A 17,301-nucleotide genomic window follows, 5' to 3' on the forward strand; every position below is an offset into this window, starting at 1 on the left:
GCCACGAGATTTCAAAGTCTGAAAAAAATCTCCCATATATAGCTGTATGCAGAGAGGTGCCTCCGATGTGCTATCTGTCTAAATTCATAACAAACATCCACCCTATTGAAAAGGTTACTGTCGTTAACAGCAGCCAGTACCAGAGCTGAAGAGGTGAAAGAAACGCATGAAGATTATGAAGGGCTTGGTAGGATAAAGTGACCTCTCAGGACTGTCTGTTCTGCAGCTCTGTGTGGACTAGATCCAGGGCTGCTGGTCCCTGCGCACACCGCGTGACTACTCACAGATCCATCTGTTGGGTTGATGGTGTCATAAGTCTTTCCATCATCTGCATCTGTGAACTGTCCATTTATGAAACACTGATACGGCATTTTTACTGTCATTTCATTGACCTCCTTTGTGACCTAAGAGAGAATGATATTAATAGAGTCAATGGATTTTGGTGCCTATTTTGATATTGAATGTCAATAAAGAAGGTAATTCACTAATGCAGAGGGAGAAGCTGTCAATGGGATTCCAGCCTCTACTGTCCAGAAGAGACAAAAATAGGTAAGATTTGGGCCTCAAGATGCTTGGAGTGGCCTGTGACTAGGGCTCTAGCAGGTTTATTTATAAAGAGCTCAAATGGTCCTGTACCGAGGGAAGGACGCAGGAGTGGACCCGCCTGCAGCAACACCGCCATCTAGTGGAGCATCCGTGGCGTGCAGCCAGTGCTTTCACCACCTCGCTGAAAACGCCTTTGTCTCAAGGTTTCGGTTTCCGCTGGTGCCACTGTAAATTCTATTTCCTAAGTTCCTCCCTGTACTCCCTAAACTGTACTCCCTGCCACGGCTGACAAGCGGATTGCGGTTACTCAGTTTTTTCAAGCATAAAATGGAGATAATGATAGCTGCTTTACATGGCAAAACTCTTTCAAAACTCAGGAGGCCGAGGCAGGAGGATCAAGAGTTCAAAGTCAGCCTCAGCAAAAGCGAGGTGTTAAGCAACTTAGTGAGACTCTGGCTCTAAATAAAATACCAAATAGGGCTGGGGATGTGGCTCAGTGGTCGAGTGCCCCTGAGTTCAATCCTGGTAGAAGAAGGAGAAGGAAAAGGGGGGGGGGGGAGGGGGGGAGAAATTACAATGTTTCCAAATGAAAAACAGAAAATTGCTGTCCCAAGGAGTCCTCCAGGCCAAAATGAAAAAACCCTGGATAGAAACTTGGATCCACATGAAGAAACAAAGATCACTGGTAAAGGTAACTACATGGGTAAATATAAACATCAGCATAAATTAATTATTATTTTTAAATCTTTTCTTATATCTGATTTAAAAGACACATAGGGCTGGGGTTGTGGCTCAGTGGTGGAGTGCTTGCCTAGCATGTGCGAGACCCTAGGTTCAATTCTCAGCACCACATATAAATAAATGAATAAAAGAAATCCATCAACAACTAAAAACAATTTTTTAAAAGACTGTTGTATAAAGCTATAATTATAAAACTGTGTTGGTGATCTTATAATGCATGAAGATGGAATCTGTATGCAAATAGCATCGGAGTGTAGAGGTGGGGAACAGCTGTACTGTGGCTGAGTTTTTCTATACTATTGGTATTACATTGGTACGAATCTGAACTGGATTGCTTTTAGCAAAAATGCTAAGTGTAATAATCTCAGAACAACCACTAAGAAAATAACTGAAAGATATAGTCAGAGAGACAATAGGGATTAAAATGGCATACAAGGCAAAATCTGTTTAGCACAAAAGAAGGCAGAAAAATAAGGAATAAGGGAATAAAAAAGGCATCAGAGGTGGCAAAAGAACATAGATAAATTAGATTTCATCAACATGGAAACCTGTGTGCATCAAAAGAGGCTGTCAAAGTAAAAAAGAAAATCCACAGAACGAGAAAAATATTTGCAAATCCATATCTGATGAGGATCTAGGATCAAAAATACACAGAGCACTCTTACAACCTAATAAAAAGATAATCCAATTTTAAAATGGACAAAGGATTCAAATACACGTATCCAATAAAATACACAAATGCCCAATAAGTACATGAAAAGATGCTCAAATTGTCAGCCATCCGGGAAGGCAAATCCAAATCGCAATGAGATGCCACTTCGCCCTCACTAGGACAGCTCCAGGAGAAGACAGGTAACAGCAAATGTGAGGATACCGAGAAGCTGGGATTCTTGTCTTTTGCTAGTGAGGTCATGAAGGGATGTAGTTGCTCAGGAAAACAGTTTGGCGGTTCCTCAAACAGTTAAATGTAGGATTATCACATTAGCACACTGATTCTACCAGAAGATTTGAAAACATGTTCACACAAAAACTTATACATTAATTTTTACAGCAGCATTATTCATAATAGCGAAAAGGGGAAGCAACACAAATGTACTCCAACTGGTAAACTGATAAACTGTGGTCTATTCAGGCAGTGGAATATTATTTGGTCAGCAAAAGGATGGAAGTAATGATACTTGCTACAGTGTGGATGGACTTTTAATACATTATGCTAAGTGAGAGAAGCCAGACACAAAGGCCACAAATGGTATGATTCTATTTGTATGAAATATTTTAAATAGGCAAATCCATAGAGACAGGAGATTAGTGGTTTCCTGGGCTAGAGGTAGGAAGTGAGGGGAGGGGGGTAGAATGATTGCCAATGGGTACAGTCTTTCTTTTTGGGGTGATGAAAATATTCCAAAATTAGATGTTGGTGAGGGTTGCACAATTCTGTGAATGTTCTTGAGAACACTGAAATGTATATTTCAAAAGGACAAATGTTATGGTATCTGCATTATATCTCAATAAAACTATTTTAAAGGTTATAAATAAAAAGCAAGTGGATGAAAGGCACAGCATCCTTTTGTAGTATGTGGATCTTAATGAGCCAGAGCGGAAACATGGAGGAAAAGCTTACATAATCTACTATCAGCTCCTCCTCTTGGTCTTCTCCTCTCAACTTCCTCACGACCTTTTGGATGAAGTCTTCAAACCTGGTGGCCATGTAGACATCTTCATTCTGTAACTGAAGGCCACCACATTTCTGTCTGATCTCTTCAACCAGCCTGCAAGTGAAGAACCAGCTCCTGTTAGTCACATTTCTACAAGGGTTTTGGGAAATATATTCCTCATATCTGGCAAGTTGTTTTTAATCTTTTTTTTTTTTTTTGGTGCTGGAGATTGAACCCGAGGGTATTTAACCACTGAGTCACATTCCCAGACCTTCTTATATTGTATTTTTTGAGACAGGGTCTTGCTGAGTTGCTCAGGGCCTCACTAAGTTGCTGAGCTGTCTTTGAACTTATGATCCTCCTGCCTCAAAGTTGTTGGCATTACAGGCCTGTCTCACCACACCTAGCCTGTCAAGTTGTTTTTAAGTGACACTTCTGTCACATGCCTACTTCTGTCTTCTGAGATCTTTTGTGATATAATCACAGAGGTTGATAAGACTAGGGGCAAGAAAATTAAAAATCTGTCTTGAGGGTTAGGGTTGTGGCTCAGTGGTAGAGCGCTAGCCTAGCACGTGTGAGGCACTGGGTTCGATCTTCAGCACCATGTGAAAATAAGTAAATAAAATAAAGGTCTACAAAATTTTTTTTTTTAAATCTGTCTTGAAGGACAGTGATAATTTTTTAAACTTTATCCATGACTGAAAATAAATGAAGGCAAAATATTTTGATTACTTAAAGGCAAGATAGTAAGGAGCACATAAAGTCAGTTCTTTTCCTTTCAAATGAATTCAAATAAGAAGAAAGGCAATTCCCCAACTACAATGATTATGAGAAATGAAAGCCATATTATAGAATATTTTCTCTAGAATATGCACAAGAGTAAAACAGACATTTGTTTATATGACATGTTTAACATAGGTACTAGCTTATAGTCACACGGTAGGTCAATATAATTTTGTTGAAGCCCTTTTCAATTCTTTGATTTCCTGCTCATTTGTTTGATTACAGCTGTCATTTAACATGTCTTGGAAGGGAATGGGGTACTGGGTTAAGTGTAGAAAGCCCAGCACAGCTTCTTCAATCATTGATTCTTTAAGAGATGAGTTTTCCTTGGTTACCAATATAATGATATCAAATGCATTATCAAGATAATAATATCAGATCATTCTGGCAAGTCAGGCTCTCAAACAGGAAATGAATAATTCCTGCAGGCATCTAGATAGCAAAAAATATAGTATTTAAAATATTGAAATCTTTATTAAGCTAGTTAGAAGTTTCTGGAAACTTATGAATCATAGCTGAGAAATCTATAATTTGAGGAACTCAAATTTGACTCTTGACTTTTGATAATGCTTTGTGCTCTTGAAATGATTGTTTTTGGTTGCAGGAATCAACACTCTATGAATGAAGGGACTGGGTCAAGTTCGTACTCATATTCCCAACTGTCTTGAAACATAGTTAAGTATTCGATCAATTTTGTTAAATTAATAAGGGAATAAATTAATAAATAGAATATTCAAGAATAATACGTTGGAGCTGGGTGCAGTGGGGCACACACCTGTAATCCTAGTGACTCGGGAGGCTGAGGCAGGAGGATTGCAAGTTCAAAGCCAGCCTCAGCAACTTAGGGAGACCCTGTCACAACAACAAAAAAGGGCAGGGCGGGGGGACTGGGGACATGCTCAGTGGTTAAGAGCCCTGGATTCAACCCCTGGTGCCAGAGCGGGGCAGGAAGGGGAGAATAATGCTTTGTTGGTATGAAGGACCCTCTCATGAGCAGGAACAATTCTTTACCTTGTTTAGTTAGTGAATGACCACAGTGTGGCCTCGGATCAAAATACCCTTAGCTTCTGTTCTCTGCTCCCACCATCAAGGACTGCACGGCCCCTGGTTAGTTCCCAGCTGTCTCATTATCCCAGTTACTCAAAAAAAAAAAAAAAAAAAAAAAAGAAGCCTCTGCACCATTAGGAGGCTGGCAGGCTGGCACTGTCGTGGCCATGCAGGAGGCTGTGCCTCTAGCCCTCACGCTGGTGCAGACCTCTGTGGAGACATTCTGACTAACGGGGGCTTACCCTCTTGTGAGAGCCTGATATCCCGCACTCTAGATCTCACTGAGTGATTGGGGGGAGGTGAGAAATACAATGTGGGGCCAGTGTAATCAGGGGGTCAGGTGTCCTTCTGGATCAGGCTGCATGGAAAAGTCCCATTTAGCTTTCTTACAGAGCTCAATTCCAATGTCATACTGGAGGAAAAACAGCTAAGAAATTCAGAGACAACTTTTCAGAAGTGGCAAACAATTAGAAGGATTGGTTGTCTAGGTACAAAAGAGGTTTGAAAATAACTCTGGCTAGCAACCAAGAGAAGGAAAGAGATAGATGCACGGGTCTGTCCGTGGAAACCACAAGAAAGATGGAGACACAGCAGGCAGATGGGAAAGAGCGAGACATCCAGAGCAAAGGGAAAAGTCAGAATCCCGAGCGAGACCTGTGTGTGGACCGCGTGGCTTTACCTCACGACATCCATTGATCTCGCTCCAGATTTAAAGAAATCCGTGGAGTTTTCAATGACAGGGATGTTGCTTAAAATTCCAGCCCAGATGACCTGCACAGAAAGGGAGTCCTTTACCAGGCGGCACCTGTAGGACCACGCGGCAGAGACAGGCCAGCTCTTCATCTTTGTTACCGCTGGACGACATTTCTCAGCATCCCTTCAGGGGGACGCAGCGAGGAGTGTGAGTGGAAGAGACCCGCACCCCCACCCGGGTCTTGGCCACGGAAAACCTCCTCCTGCAGGACTGTGTGCTTTATCCCCCTTCTGACTGCAGGAAATAGAAATGACCTTGGCTTCCTGGACTCCACTCCACCCCGTGCCCACCCCCACCCTCCAAGCCAACCTAAAACTGCCTTGGTTTACTTAGGTGAGAAATAAATCTGTATAGACTACGTTTGAGCATATTAATTATGGATTTGATTTCCTATTGCAACTTATATAAAAATAGGAAATATAGTTCCAACCCCACTACTTGGAGGACAGTGACACCGGTTATGAATATGCTTCATCTTTCCAAGCAGGAAAGAGGAAGGACAGCACGTGTGCACCTTGATGGTCTCCGCCACCTTCATCTCTTCAGCTGTAAGTTCCACCACTGACGCCTCACCCCTTGCAAAGTACTGCGAGGCAGGAATCATCTTTCCATCTTCAAACTGCAGGCTTGTCACCATCAGCTACAAAATAGCAACAAAATAGGCATAGAAATGGAGGCTCCAGATGGCCCTAAGTGAGCCTGGAGGAGGAGCCCAATATGTTATATGGTTGTAAAGACCAGCCTAGGGCTGGGGTTGGGGCTCAGTGGTAGAGCACTTGCCTAGCATGTGTGAGACACTGAGTTCGATTCTTAGCACCACATACAAATAAATTAATTAAAGGTCCACCGACAACTAGAAAAAGCATTAAAAAAAAAAAAAAAGACCAACCTATTTGGAAAAATACAAAATTACAGATAACAAGTACTTTCTACAATAGCCAGGCGCTGTGGTGCACGCCTGTAATCCCAGTGGTTTGAGAGGCTGAGGCAGGAGGATCGAGAATTCAAAGCCAGCCTCAGGCACTAAGCAACTCAGTGAGACCCTGTCTCTAAATAAAATACAACATAGGGCTGGAGATGTGGCTCAGTGGTAGAGTATCCCTGAGTTCAATCCCTGGTACTCTGCCCTTCCAAACACATACTCTCTACTGTGCAAAAGAATTGATAAGGCACTTTAATGGTTGTATGAAAAAGGATAAAGTCAAGTCTAGGGAAGCTACATCTCAAAATGGATAGGAAGACCAGGAAAAAATGGACATTTAACTGTAGGTATTGGACTGAAATGTACTATAGTGACAAGAGACACTGCCACTAACTACAAGTCTGTGCTCCCCTCATCTGAACCCTCGCTGTCTCATGCACGGTAGGTATGAGCTGAAATGTCTACTTAATCTCAGAAGTCCTGGTGGAGGCAGATGCCATTATTATGCCCATTTGCCTGGTGCAGAAATGGAGGCTCAATATGGTTATTTCATCTGCCCAGTGCCACCCAGGTAGCAAGTAACAGAGCTGAGACAGGACCTGGGACTAGCTGGAGGCCAAAGTCTACCACCTTGATGAGCGAGTTGTCCTCAGCCACTGGGGAACGTCTTTAAGCTACAAACCCCTTTCGCTGGGAAGCTGCCAAGAGTGCAGTGAGGCCCAGAGCCACACTTCTGAGCGCAGGCAGGTGGGTGGTGCCCGGCTAGGAGAGGGCCATGTACATCCTGATGGGCAGTGGCAGGCAGACAGGCGGTTCTCCTCTCTGCTTTGTAGAAGGAGAAGCTGAGTGGCAGAGGGGAGAACCATCTTGCCCAAGACCAGTGAGGGGTAGAACAAGAGCTCACATCCTGTCTCCTAAGTTCCAAGGACTTTCTACGGATGGCACAACAGACTGCTGGGTTCTGGGGCAGGTTCATCCTGAAGAGTCTGTCTTCACAGGGCCACAGAGAGGCAGCTCATCATCTAGGGAACGGTGCAGATATCCTGAGCCTCCCACACCCCAGCGCAAAGCCAGATGAGCCCATGGAAGCTGCTCCATTTATAGTTGGGGTTAAAGAAGGAAATGGATATTTCATAGGTGATCATGTTGAACACTCACGGCTTTTCCATCGTTACCAAAAAGAACAAGTCCATTTTTGGTAACAAGGCCAGGCTTCTTGGCACCTTTAATTTCCAGTGGTTCTCCAGCAGGCACGGAGCTACTCAGTAATGACGAGCCATAGAAAGTGACCATCTAAGAAAGAGATCCGAACCAGACTGTAAAATCAGGACGTAAAAGGCATTCACAGGGGTGCATACAAGCATTGCTCTTTGCAGAAATGCTGGCGTTCGAATGATCAGAAGTGAGACACAAGTTGATTATACATTTTGTATCTGTAATAAAATGTGAAAGACTATATAACTGGCACCAAGCAAGAAACAGTCTGCATAAATTAGGCTGTGGGGGCACACGCCTGTAATCCCAGAGACTTGGGAGGCAGAGGCAGGAGGATCATGAGTTCAAGGCCAGCCTCAGCAACTTAGAGAGGCCCTGTCTCAAAATAAAATAAAAAGGGCTGGGGATGTAGTCCAGTGGTAAAGCACACCTGCGTTGCATCCAGGTAACTAACACACGTGCGCGCGCACACACAGAGTCTGACAATGTGCAGTTGAACAGTTTAATAAATGGCCCATGTCCAGGCGACACAAGTATACATTCACCACATATTGAAACTGATACAAAGGTGAGCCTTTGTAGCCTGAAGGTAGGGGTTATGGGTGGGAGAGCTGGGGAGGGTGTCGTCGAGGGGACAGGCAGACTACCACAATGCAGGGCAAGAAGCCACGGGAAGTGCAGGGTGCTTTGTGGGTCAGTTCAGGGAAACGACTAGATCCAGATAGATCCAGACCGTAGCCAAGAGCACCTGACTCTAACCGATTCGTTATTATGAGTCTATGACTACTGGCTGGCATTTCCTGAGTTAAAACGACATCGGTTTAGTACTCTATACCAGGGACCAGTGCTCACACGAACCAGTGTGTACTGACTCTTTTGATCCTCACATTAACCCTGACCTATAAGGGAGGCAGTGTTATTCATCCCGTTTTACAGATCTTGCTGTTCACGGAGGCGGACTCCTCCACCTCTGGGACTTCACCTCCTTGCCTTGCTGTCTACCTGATGAACTCTGCTGGAAGCTAGCAAAGCAGTCAGCCTTTCTAGGAAGTGCCTCCCAGCACACTGGAGTCTGAGTCTCAACCACAGCATTTACCTGAGCATTGTCGGTGTGCCCACAATAAATGCCAACTAACGCTGAATAAAGAGGAGAAGGGAGATCCCGGACCGGCTCATGCCCAAGGGAAGAACCAGGGAAGCCTGGACTTCTTTGTCCCCAGAACATACCTGTCCATTTATCTCTGACCAGGCTCCAGGGACTTTATCATGACCTCGAATCCAGTTATGTAAAACTTCCGCGGACTGGTCCCAGGAAATCTAAGAGAGCACAAACACAGCCCCTGAGTCTCAGGGGCAGCGGAAACATTCCTTCCCATCAGTGGGGAGAATCGGGATGGGCTGGCTTCGAGATCTGCCTTTTTGCCAGGAAAGAGTACCCTGGGAACTTCTGAAGGGCGGGGGCCGTGGACTTTGGGACGCATTACGGAGTTGATCTAAATACCTCAGCGTTTTCCTTTTTCTGGATACCTTCGTAGGTTGCTCCCTCCTCTGGCTGAGGAACTCGAGGGGCTTTTCCATCTGCTATGAGTTGGACAGCTTCTACCTACAGCCAGAAACATCACCTGTGTTACAGTCCAGTGATCCACAATGGCATGGTCTGTTTCACTGACGTTTGTGCACAACAGAATCACTACATCTACATCTGTTCAGAGAGCCAGACTGCCAAGATAACTGCGGTTTCTTCAGGTCCATCCATGTACCAAGCACAGAAAGTGTGGTCGCTGCTTCATGTAAATTATCCCTTGCAAACATCACACACATTCCACAAAATGGATATTGTTTTTCCTGTTTTATGGATGAGAAAATTGTTGTCTAAGGCAGAGTTAAGTAACTACCTTAAGATCACAGAGATGGCGTACAGGTGTCAGGAGTGGGATTTGCATTCAGGTATGTCCATTGCCAATTATCAAGCCTCACTCAAAAATGACCCGTCTGGGGCTGCAGGTGTAACCAGTGGTACATCATGAGCTAGCACGTGGAAAGTCCTGGGTTCAATCCCCAGTTCTGCATGTGCACATGCACACACACACACACACACACACACACACACACACACACACACACGAAGATTCTCTCATTTGAACAAACTTGAACCCACTCCTTGGCTATTCAATGGTGATTTCAGGAACGTAATTATAGGATAAGTCACTGAGGGTTATTGTACTTGTCATGATGATTCTAAAAAAATGATACCTAATTGTAATTAACGAATTCAACCTGCTTTCTAGCTTACTACACCTGGAATTTAAAACATTAAAATCTATCCATGAGTTGAATTGCCTTTAGAATGTGTCTTGCATTCTTCCCTTGGAATGTTTATGTTTGCCTTGAGTCGAGAGCTCTCCCCTTCACTTGGATACCTATATATGCCCATGTTCTTATATCTCTCTCTAAGGACTCACAGCTGCTATCCAACATGCCCAAGAATGCATGGAGGAAGTCATCTGGGAACACAGCCAAGTTTACAGCTCATTCCATGCACCTCAGATATAGCATCTGGGCTTGTGCGGATGTCACCTGGACACACATAATACTATTTGATTGTAATTATCACTTCTCTATACCTGCTATGTGCCAGATACTTCACACAGTTAATGTTACTTAATTTTCACATCGATCCTATGAGTCAGGCAGTGTTATCCACATTTTATAAATGAGGGAACCAAGGCTAAAGAGGTTAAGTGACTTGCTTATTGTCACACAACAGTGTCATTCTACAAGTGTTAGAATAATGAATTTGAAAACAGGTCTTTCTGACACCAAAGCCCTACTCTCTAAATCATTAGGCGATACAAACAAAACATCGCTACACTTCCTCCTAAATCAGTGGCTACTACTTTATATAATCTTGCTACTTCTACTACCAAATTCTGGAAAAATTAAATGACACAGAAATTATTTGCTCCTTCTTTCAATGTTTTTGCAAGCTAATATTTTTTTTTTACATGAAATACAGGTATTGGGTTTTTACTCAGAGAACATCTAAACAAATAAAGCAACACTAAGTTTCACTAACTCAAAACACATTTAAAGGAGGTTGTTACATTTTGCATCCTAAAGGTCTCCCAAAGGCTCATGTGTTGAAAGCTCAGTCCCCAGCAGATGACACTATTGAGAGGTGATGGACATTTTTGGAGGCAGGTTTTAGTGGGAGGAAATAGGTAATTGGGGGTGTGTCCCTGTAGGATATATTGGGACACCATCCCTTCCTCTTTCTGCTTCCTGGCTGCCACGAGGTGAGCAGCTTTCTTCCACCAAGCTCCCCACCATGATGTTCTGCCAAACCACCATGAATTGAAACCTCTGAAACTGTGATTGAAAATAAATCTTTTTTTTCTTTTAAGTTGATTATCTCAGGTATTTTGTCACAGAAATGGAAAGCTGATGCAGAAATCCAAATTATATAGCACAAGTTTTAAGATTCTGTATACTTCTTTACAATTAGTCATTATAATCAGGATTGGAAATTCAAGTATTTGGCAAAATCAGTGGAGCAATTCACATGGCAAATTCTTAATATAAGAAAAAACATTCCCAAAAGTTTAAAGGTTTATTAAATTCTTCTTGATGGCACAGACATACTGACCATTGCCTTGATCCCTTCAGGAAAGAGGAATCGGTTGTAAAGTGCATCCACTGTGTCGTTGGGTTTGACATCACATGATCTCTGCAGAAGGATGGGTCCTGTATCTAATCCATCATCAGCCCAGAAAACAGAAAATCCAGCTTTCTTATCTCCCATAATTAGAGTCCTGTGAAAAGAAGAGTTTCAGCTTAAAATGCTGCTTAATTGTGACATTAAAGATTTAGTGATATAAAGGACAAGGTAGTTACAATGGAAAAGCAGATGGTGAATGAGTGACCTTAAGATATTAACAGTAGAGCTTGGAGATGTCAGAGCTTATAAAAAGTGATACTAATTGTACTGCTATTTTATGCATCCTTGCATCTGTGGTCTTTCTTGTCAACATATAGTAATGACTTAGAGTGAACTCAAAAGGCTTTTGAATTCATCATTACTACCACTCGTTGACTCCCAAATGTCAGCTTTCTACTTTAGGACTAAGTAACTTGTCCAATTCCAACATTGTACTTGACCTTGTACTAGAACAGGAATGGAAGGGAAAATAAAAGGATACTCAGTACAATGTGAAGAGGAATGCTAATTATTAATTTGGGTTCTATAATGGAGGTATAAACTTCACTTAGGATTAGAATTAGCTCTCTATTATCTACAGAAATTATAGTAAAGGTCAGTTTATTAGTCCTACTATTTGTATTTTGTGCTCTATAAAACTTACACTAAAAAGTAAAGTTTAGCTTGGCCCTAGAGGAGCTTATAATATTAAAAATAAGCTGGATATGTGGTCAAATACCTATAAATACATATCAGAGAATAGGACAACAGAGTATGAAGTAGTAGGTAAGCAATGCCTAGGATCTAAATCATTTTTACTTCTCTGATCTACTGGTCAAGCAAAACTTACACCTATAAATCATTCTTTTCAGAAATATTGAGGAATTAATTGGTATTGTTATCAAGATACTCATATGCCTTGACTCAATGATTCTGCATGTAGAAACACTGTGAAATGAAAAAATGCAAGCTTAAGTGCAAAGATATACATGACAGTATTATCTATAAGAGTAAAAAAGAAATCAATTCATACAATTAAACTTTAAATACAATGAAATTTTTTCATCACATTTAAACCAAGTGTAGATTTTCTATGTATTCAATAATTTGATACTCAGAGATATCAAGAAGATGTTCAGGCAAAGGAAAGAAGGTAATAAAAAGGCGGGAAAGGCCCATCAACTCACAGCACCATGGACCTGTGGTATTAGGTACTTAGAGTGTATCAGGCACTGTTCTTAAAATAGCCATAAAAATGTTAGACAAAGTCCTTCCTTCAAGAAGCTTAGAATCACACAGGCGAAGATGAATGTTATGTTTTGGATGTAAATTGTCCCCCAAAAGTTCATGTGTGAGACAGTGCAAGAAGGTTCAGAGGAGAAATGATTGGGCTGTGAGAGTCTTAACCCAATCAGTGAATTAATCCCCTGTTGGGATTAACTGAATGGAGGCAGGTAGGGTGTGGCTGGAGGAGGTGGGAATTGGGGCTTGGCTTTAGGGTATGTATTTGTACCTGGAGAGTGGAGACCCCTCTCTCTCCTCTCTCTCTCTCTCTCTCTCTCTCTCTCTCCCCTTCCTCATCATCATATGAGCTGGTTTCTGCCACACTCTTCTACCATGATGTTCTGCCTCACCTTGAGCCCCAGGGAATGGCGCCTGCTGTCTATGGATTGAGACCTCTGAAACCACGAGCCCCCAAATAAACTTTTCTTCCTCTACAGTAGTTCTGGTCCGATCTTTTAGTCACAGCAGTGAAATAGCTGACTAAAACAACGGGCAATGAAGAAGGTAATCTTAGGTAAGTCAGTATTTTCTGAAATGTGTTTGAGATTCTTCATCCAAAAAAACTCTGTGGTCAAATAAGTTTGGGAACACTGTACTCAGATTGCCTCTTGCAGATTATAATGCTCACATTGAAGTTCACAGTTGAAAACTCAAGGAAATCCTCTGTTAAAGAATTATAGCCTAAGGTTCAGAGATGTAGCTCAGTGGTAAAGCACTTGCCTAATGCGTGAGGACGTGGGTTCAATTCCCAGTACCACAAATGAAGAAGAAACAAAAAGAAACAGTCCAGCATAAACCAATCTGATCTGACCATAGAACTTCTGCATGCCTAGTTACCGTCACTGGAATACTTCCCATAGACTATTCTTGGGATCTGCTGTCCTGGTTCATCAGTATGTCATGATTTCATGGGGTTCATGTACGAGAAGCAACTGCTCAGGACCTCACAATTGTTCAAGCTTACCTGGTTTCTTGATCTCTCAGGTTAAAAAAATAAATAAAATAAAATAGTCCTTAGGCGATGGAAATATGCCCAGCATCTTTGTTTTATATAAAAATAAACTCACCAGTTGATAGCAGAAGCTCCTCTGTGTCTGGGTAGGATGGATGGGTGGTAAATGATGGAACCGTGCCTGGGGCCATCAATGACATCCATGGGGATGAACTGTGTGCAAAAGGGAAGCACGTTCAGCTCAGCACCCACGGATCTGTAGGCCTCTGCCACCTCCTTGATGGTCTTGCCCTTGACCCTCCATCTAGGAAACTTGAACACAGGGGTCCCATCTTTCTCTGCAGCCAAAGCTAAGCATGACAAAGAAGATATTTTCATTTTTTAAAAGTTAATCACATTTTATATTGCTCTCAACTCATACATTGCAATTTTACATTTCTTGAAGCATTTACAAATAGACCACGGTGAACAACCACGTAGATTTTGACCAGACTTTGACATACTCTCATTGCATCATCAATTTTTCTAGTGTGACATTTATCTGTCTATTGAAAGCATAATATGTTTGAACTTAAAAGCTTGTGGCTAGATATTATTTTGAGATTTTAATGGAAATTTGTTTTCTTTTTTGGACCAAAAGTTGTACACGATTAAGTGGCAGAAGTCTGCATTAATCCCCTGACTCCAGAACACATCTCATAGCATTAGATTTGGGACCATGTGCCAGTACTTCACCCCCAAATTAAACACACTCAGATTCTGGAACACTGGAAAACCTTGAGTCTCCCCCTCCCCCATAGAAGGCAAACTGTAGAGCCCAACACATTCTCCCAGATGAACAGGCCGACTCCAAAAGATGAAGGCTTAAAGCCAGGGAGCTGGCTAGTCTAGTTCCTTTTCCCGGGTTCACCAAACGGAAGAGTGAGTGGAGGAGAGAGGCTAAAAATGGAGAGGAGCCACTCAGCGCTCTGTAAGGATTTAGCCAGTCTGAAGAGATCAAGGTCTCCATCTAAGCACTGTCCATTCCCTGACAAACGACTCCACCCTAACTCCCTGTGGAATGGATTTGCCTTCCAAAGGACAGACAGTGCAAGCCTGTTTTTCCACAATAAAATGTTATTTTAACCATGTGTCATGTATCTTAAGGGTATATATTGCTTTAAGTATATATATTCATCTAAATATCTCAAATATTTTATATTAATACTATGATATACTAATAAATACATATTTATAAATATTTAACCTATGATGTACTAATATATTAATGTATTAATATATTATGGTATATTAATACACAACTACATATTTTTACACATACACATATTTGATGTATATTAACAGATAATATATATATTATGTATACTATTACATAGTCTATAATGGAGTGTGTATATATACATATATATATATATATATATATATATATATAGTGGTTCTAGATCTTTCCAGAAACCTAACTATATCTTTTTGCCTGAATTTTTGTGTGCCCTTTCCTTTTTTCCTCATCCAATCATTATAATTCATCGACTGGGGTAGATTGATGGGAGAAGAAGGTGACTCCAGCACAAAACCCAGTTCTAAAGCCTACGTATGTCCCGAGGGACTCTGGCCACTGCCCTGAGCCCCTGATCCATCCATCTGGGAGAGTCTGAGAGACCAGTACAATAGATTTGCAAACTGTGAACGTCCATAGAATGTTCAAGAAACATAATTCACATGTCAGATGACAGGAAAATGGAGAGACGGTGGTTACAAGTGTGATAATGGAAGAAAACTGTGGAAGATTATACAGAAAGAGAAATGGGGTAGAGGAGAGATGGTCTCTGTAGGTCTTCATGGTAAGTAACGTGCTTCAGAGATCAGCTTGAGGCACCGAAGTACTGGTCTCCTGGTTTGGTTTCTGGCTGTCCCAGATCTGGTTTTGGCTTCCCTAGTCAGCTATCCTGATGAGAATAGTTAGCTACTGCCATTATTGATTGCTCATTAGGGTCCTGATGTAGTGCTGAGCGTTTGATGTACATTACAACCCCTCAGCAGCCACCTGAGGTAGGTACCATTGAACTGAAGGTCAGGAAGACTCGCAACTTGCCCGAGGTCACACAGTAAGTGGTAGAGTTCTGACCCCAGAACACACGCTGTTAAAACACGGGCCGTACCATCTCCCAGGGTACCCTATAAAAGTCAGGTTGCTGTTTTTTCTTCTTCTGAATTGTGTGCTGAGTTCAAATGGTCATGGCCAATAGAAAAGGGCTAGTGACCCTGGGTCCAGTCACAGAGGAGAGTTCATTTCACAGGACTCATTCTAAAATGAGGTGTGAAAGTCACGTGCTTGCAGTTCTGAAACCCATGCACATGGCAGAGAGTGCTAGTTGTCCCCCATTCGTCGTTTATTTATTTATTTATTTAGGTACCAGGGATTGAACTCAGGGGCACTCAACCACTGAGTCACATCCCCAGGCTTATTTTGTATTTTATTTAGAGACAGGGTCTCACTGAGTTGCTTAGTGCCTCACTTTTGCTGAGGCTGGCTTCGAACTCCCCATCCTCCTGCCTCAGCCTCCAGAGCGGCAAAATTACTGGCATGCGCCACCGAGCCTGGCTCCTATTCATCTTTTAGCAATGGATTCCCTTAGCTGAGTTGAACAAATATCCACCCCTCAAGTAAAATCTGTTTCCCAGTCTCATCTGCAAATAGATTTAGGGCGTGAATAAGTCCTGGCCAATGGGACATGAGCGGAAGCAACGAGCCCATAATCAAGGTTTAGCCTCGACTTCCCCTCCGACCTCCCCTCTTCCCCTTCTCGCTGGCTGGAATGCAGACTTACTTGGGGCTGAGGCAGCTGAACCATGAGGTGGGGAGATGGAAGCCCTGCCATGGTCATGGCAAAATCATAAATAGAGGGCGTGTGCGCCAAGTGGAGAGGCTGTGCCCGCGCTGATAACGGGCCGGGATGGGAGAGGAGTCCTTGTCCCAAGCACCCCAAGAGCACTCACCCAGTGGATCCGCTTTGCCATCCTTGTCTGGAACTGTGAACACCCCCACTACTCGGTGGCCCTCTTTGCGGAGGTGGCTGTAGACTTCCTGTCCAAAAAGGCTCTGGCCGATAAGTGCCAACTTCAGCTTGTTTTTGAAAAAAACCTGTGAAGCAGATTCAGTGATGGTGCATGTAAACGTGGCTAGGAGACATTGAGTATTTGCAGTCTTACAAGATGACCTGGGAACTAGGAAAGGCCCCAGGGTCTGTGAAGAAAAATTGCTGTGGACGTAACACGTGCGCGAAAGTAAACCTACTTTCACGCCTAAGTCCTGCCCATTTTCCCTTGTTCTAATTCCCACGGTCATTCATTTTAACTATGGGATTGCATGTATTCTTTTTTTTTAAACATTTTTTTCCTTTATTTTATTTACTTATTTATATGTGGTGCGGAGAATCGAACCCAGGGCCTCACACATGCCAGGCAAGTGCTCTACCACTGAGCCACGATCCCAGCCTATGCATGTATTCTTAAAAGCAACCTCAGCTTCTCAGTGAAATGAACCCAGGTGTAAACAAATAAGTTTGTCATAGTTCAAAGGAGTTTAACTCTGGGGAAAACGTCCCTGAAATGTAGGAATAAGAACTGGACTCACCTCTGACCTCTCAAAGAGGTCAAGATCTAGTAGAACAGAGGGGTCAAAAGCATAGGCCCGAGAGCTAGGCT

General features: G+C 42.6%; 1 protein-coding gene across 1 annotated transcript in view; it reads right to left on the reverse strand.

The window, feature by feature from the left end:
- Positions 1 to 17,301, reverse strand: part of ALDH1L2 (aldehyde dehydrogenase 1 family member L2) — a 56,576-nt gene that overhangs the window by 28,698 nt on the left and 10,577 nt on the right. The window contains exons 2-11 of the mRNA XM_079142894.1: positions 16,594 to 16,738; positions 13,712 to 13,946; positions 11,310 to 11,475; positions 9,165 to 9,266; positions 8,891 to 8,980; positions 7,607 to 7,741; positions 6,041 to 6,166; positions 5,452 to 5,543; positions 2,909 to 3,056; positions 285 to 404 (exon numbers count right to left, since the gene is read on the reverse strand). Of these exons, the coding sequence (XP_078999020.1) occupies positions 285 to 404; positions 2,909 to 3,056; positions 5,452 to 5,543; positions 6,041 to 6,166; positions 7,607 to 7,741; positions 8,891 to 8,980; positions 9,165 to 9,266; positions 11,310 to 11,475; positions 13,712 to 13,946; positions 16,594 to 16,738 (1,359 nt within the window). The remainder of the gene's footprint in view (positions 1 to 284; positions 405 to 2,908; positions 3,057 to 5,451; positions 5,544 to 6,040; positions 6,167 to 7,606; positions 7,742 to 8,890; positions 8,981 to 9,164; positions 9,267 to 11,309; positions 11,476 to 13,711; positions 13,947 to 16,593; positions 16,739 to 17,301) is intronic.

The sequence above is a fragment of the Sciurus vulgaris genome, assembly GCF_902686455.1.
Source record: "Sciurus vulgaris genome assembly, chromosome: 5".
Classification (NCBI taxonomy): Eukaryota; Metazoa; Chordata; class Mammalia; order Rodentia; family Sciuridae; genus Sciurus; species Sciurus vulgaris.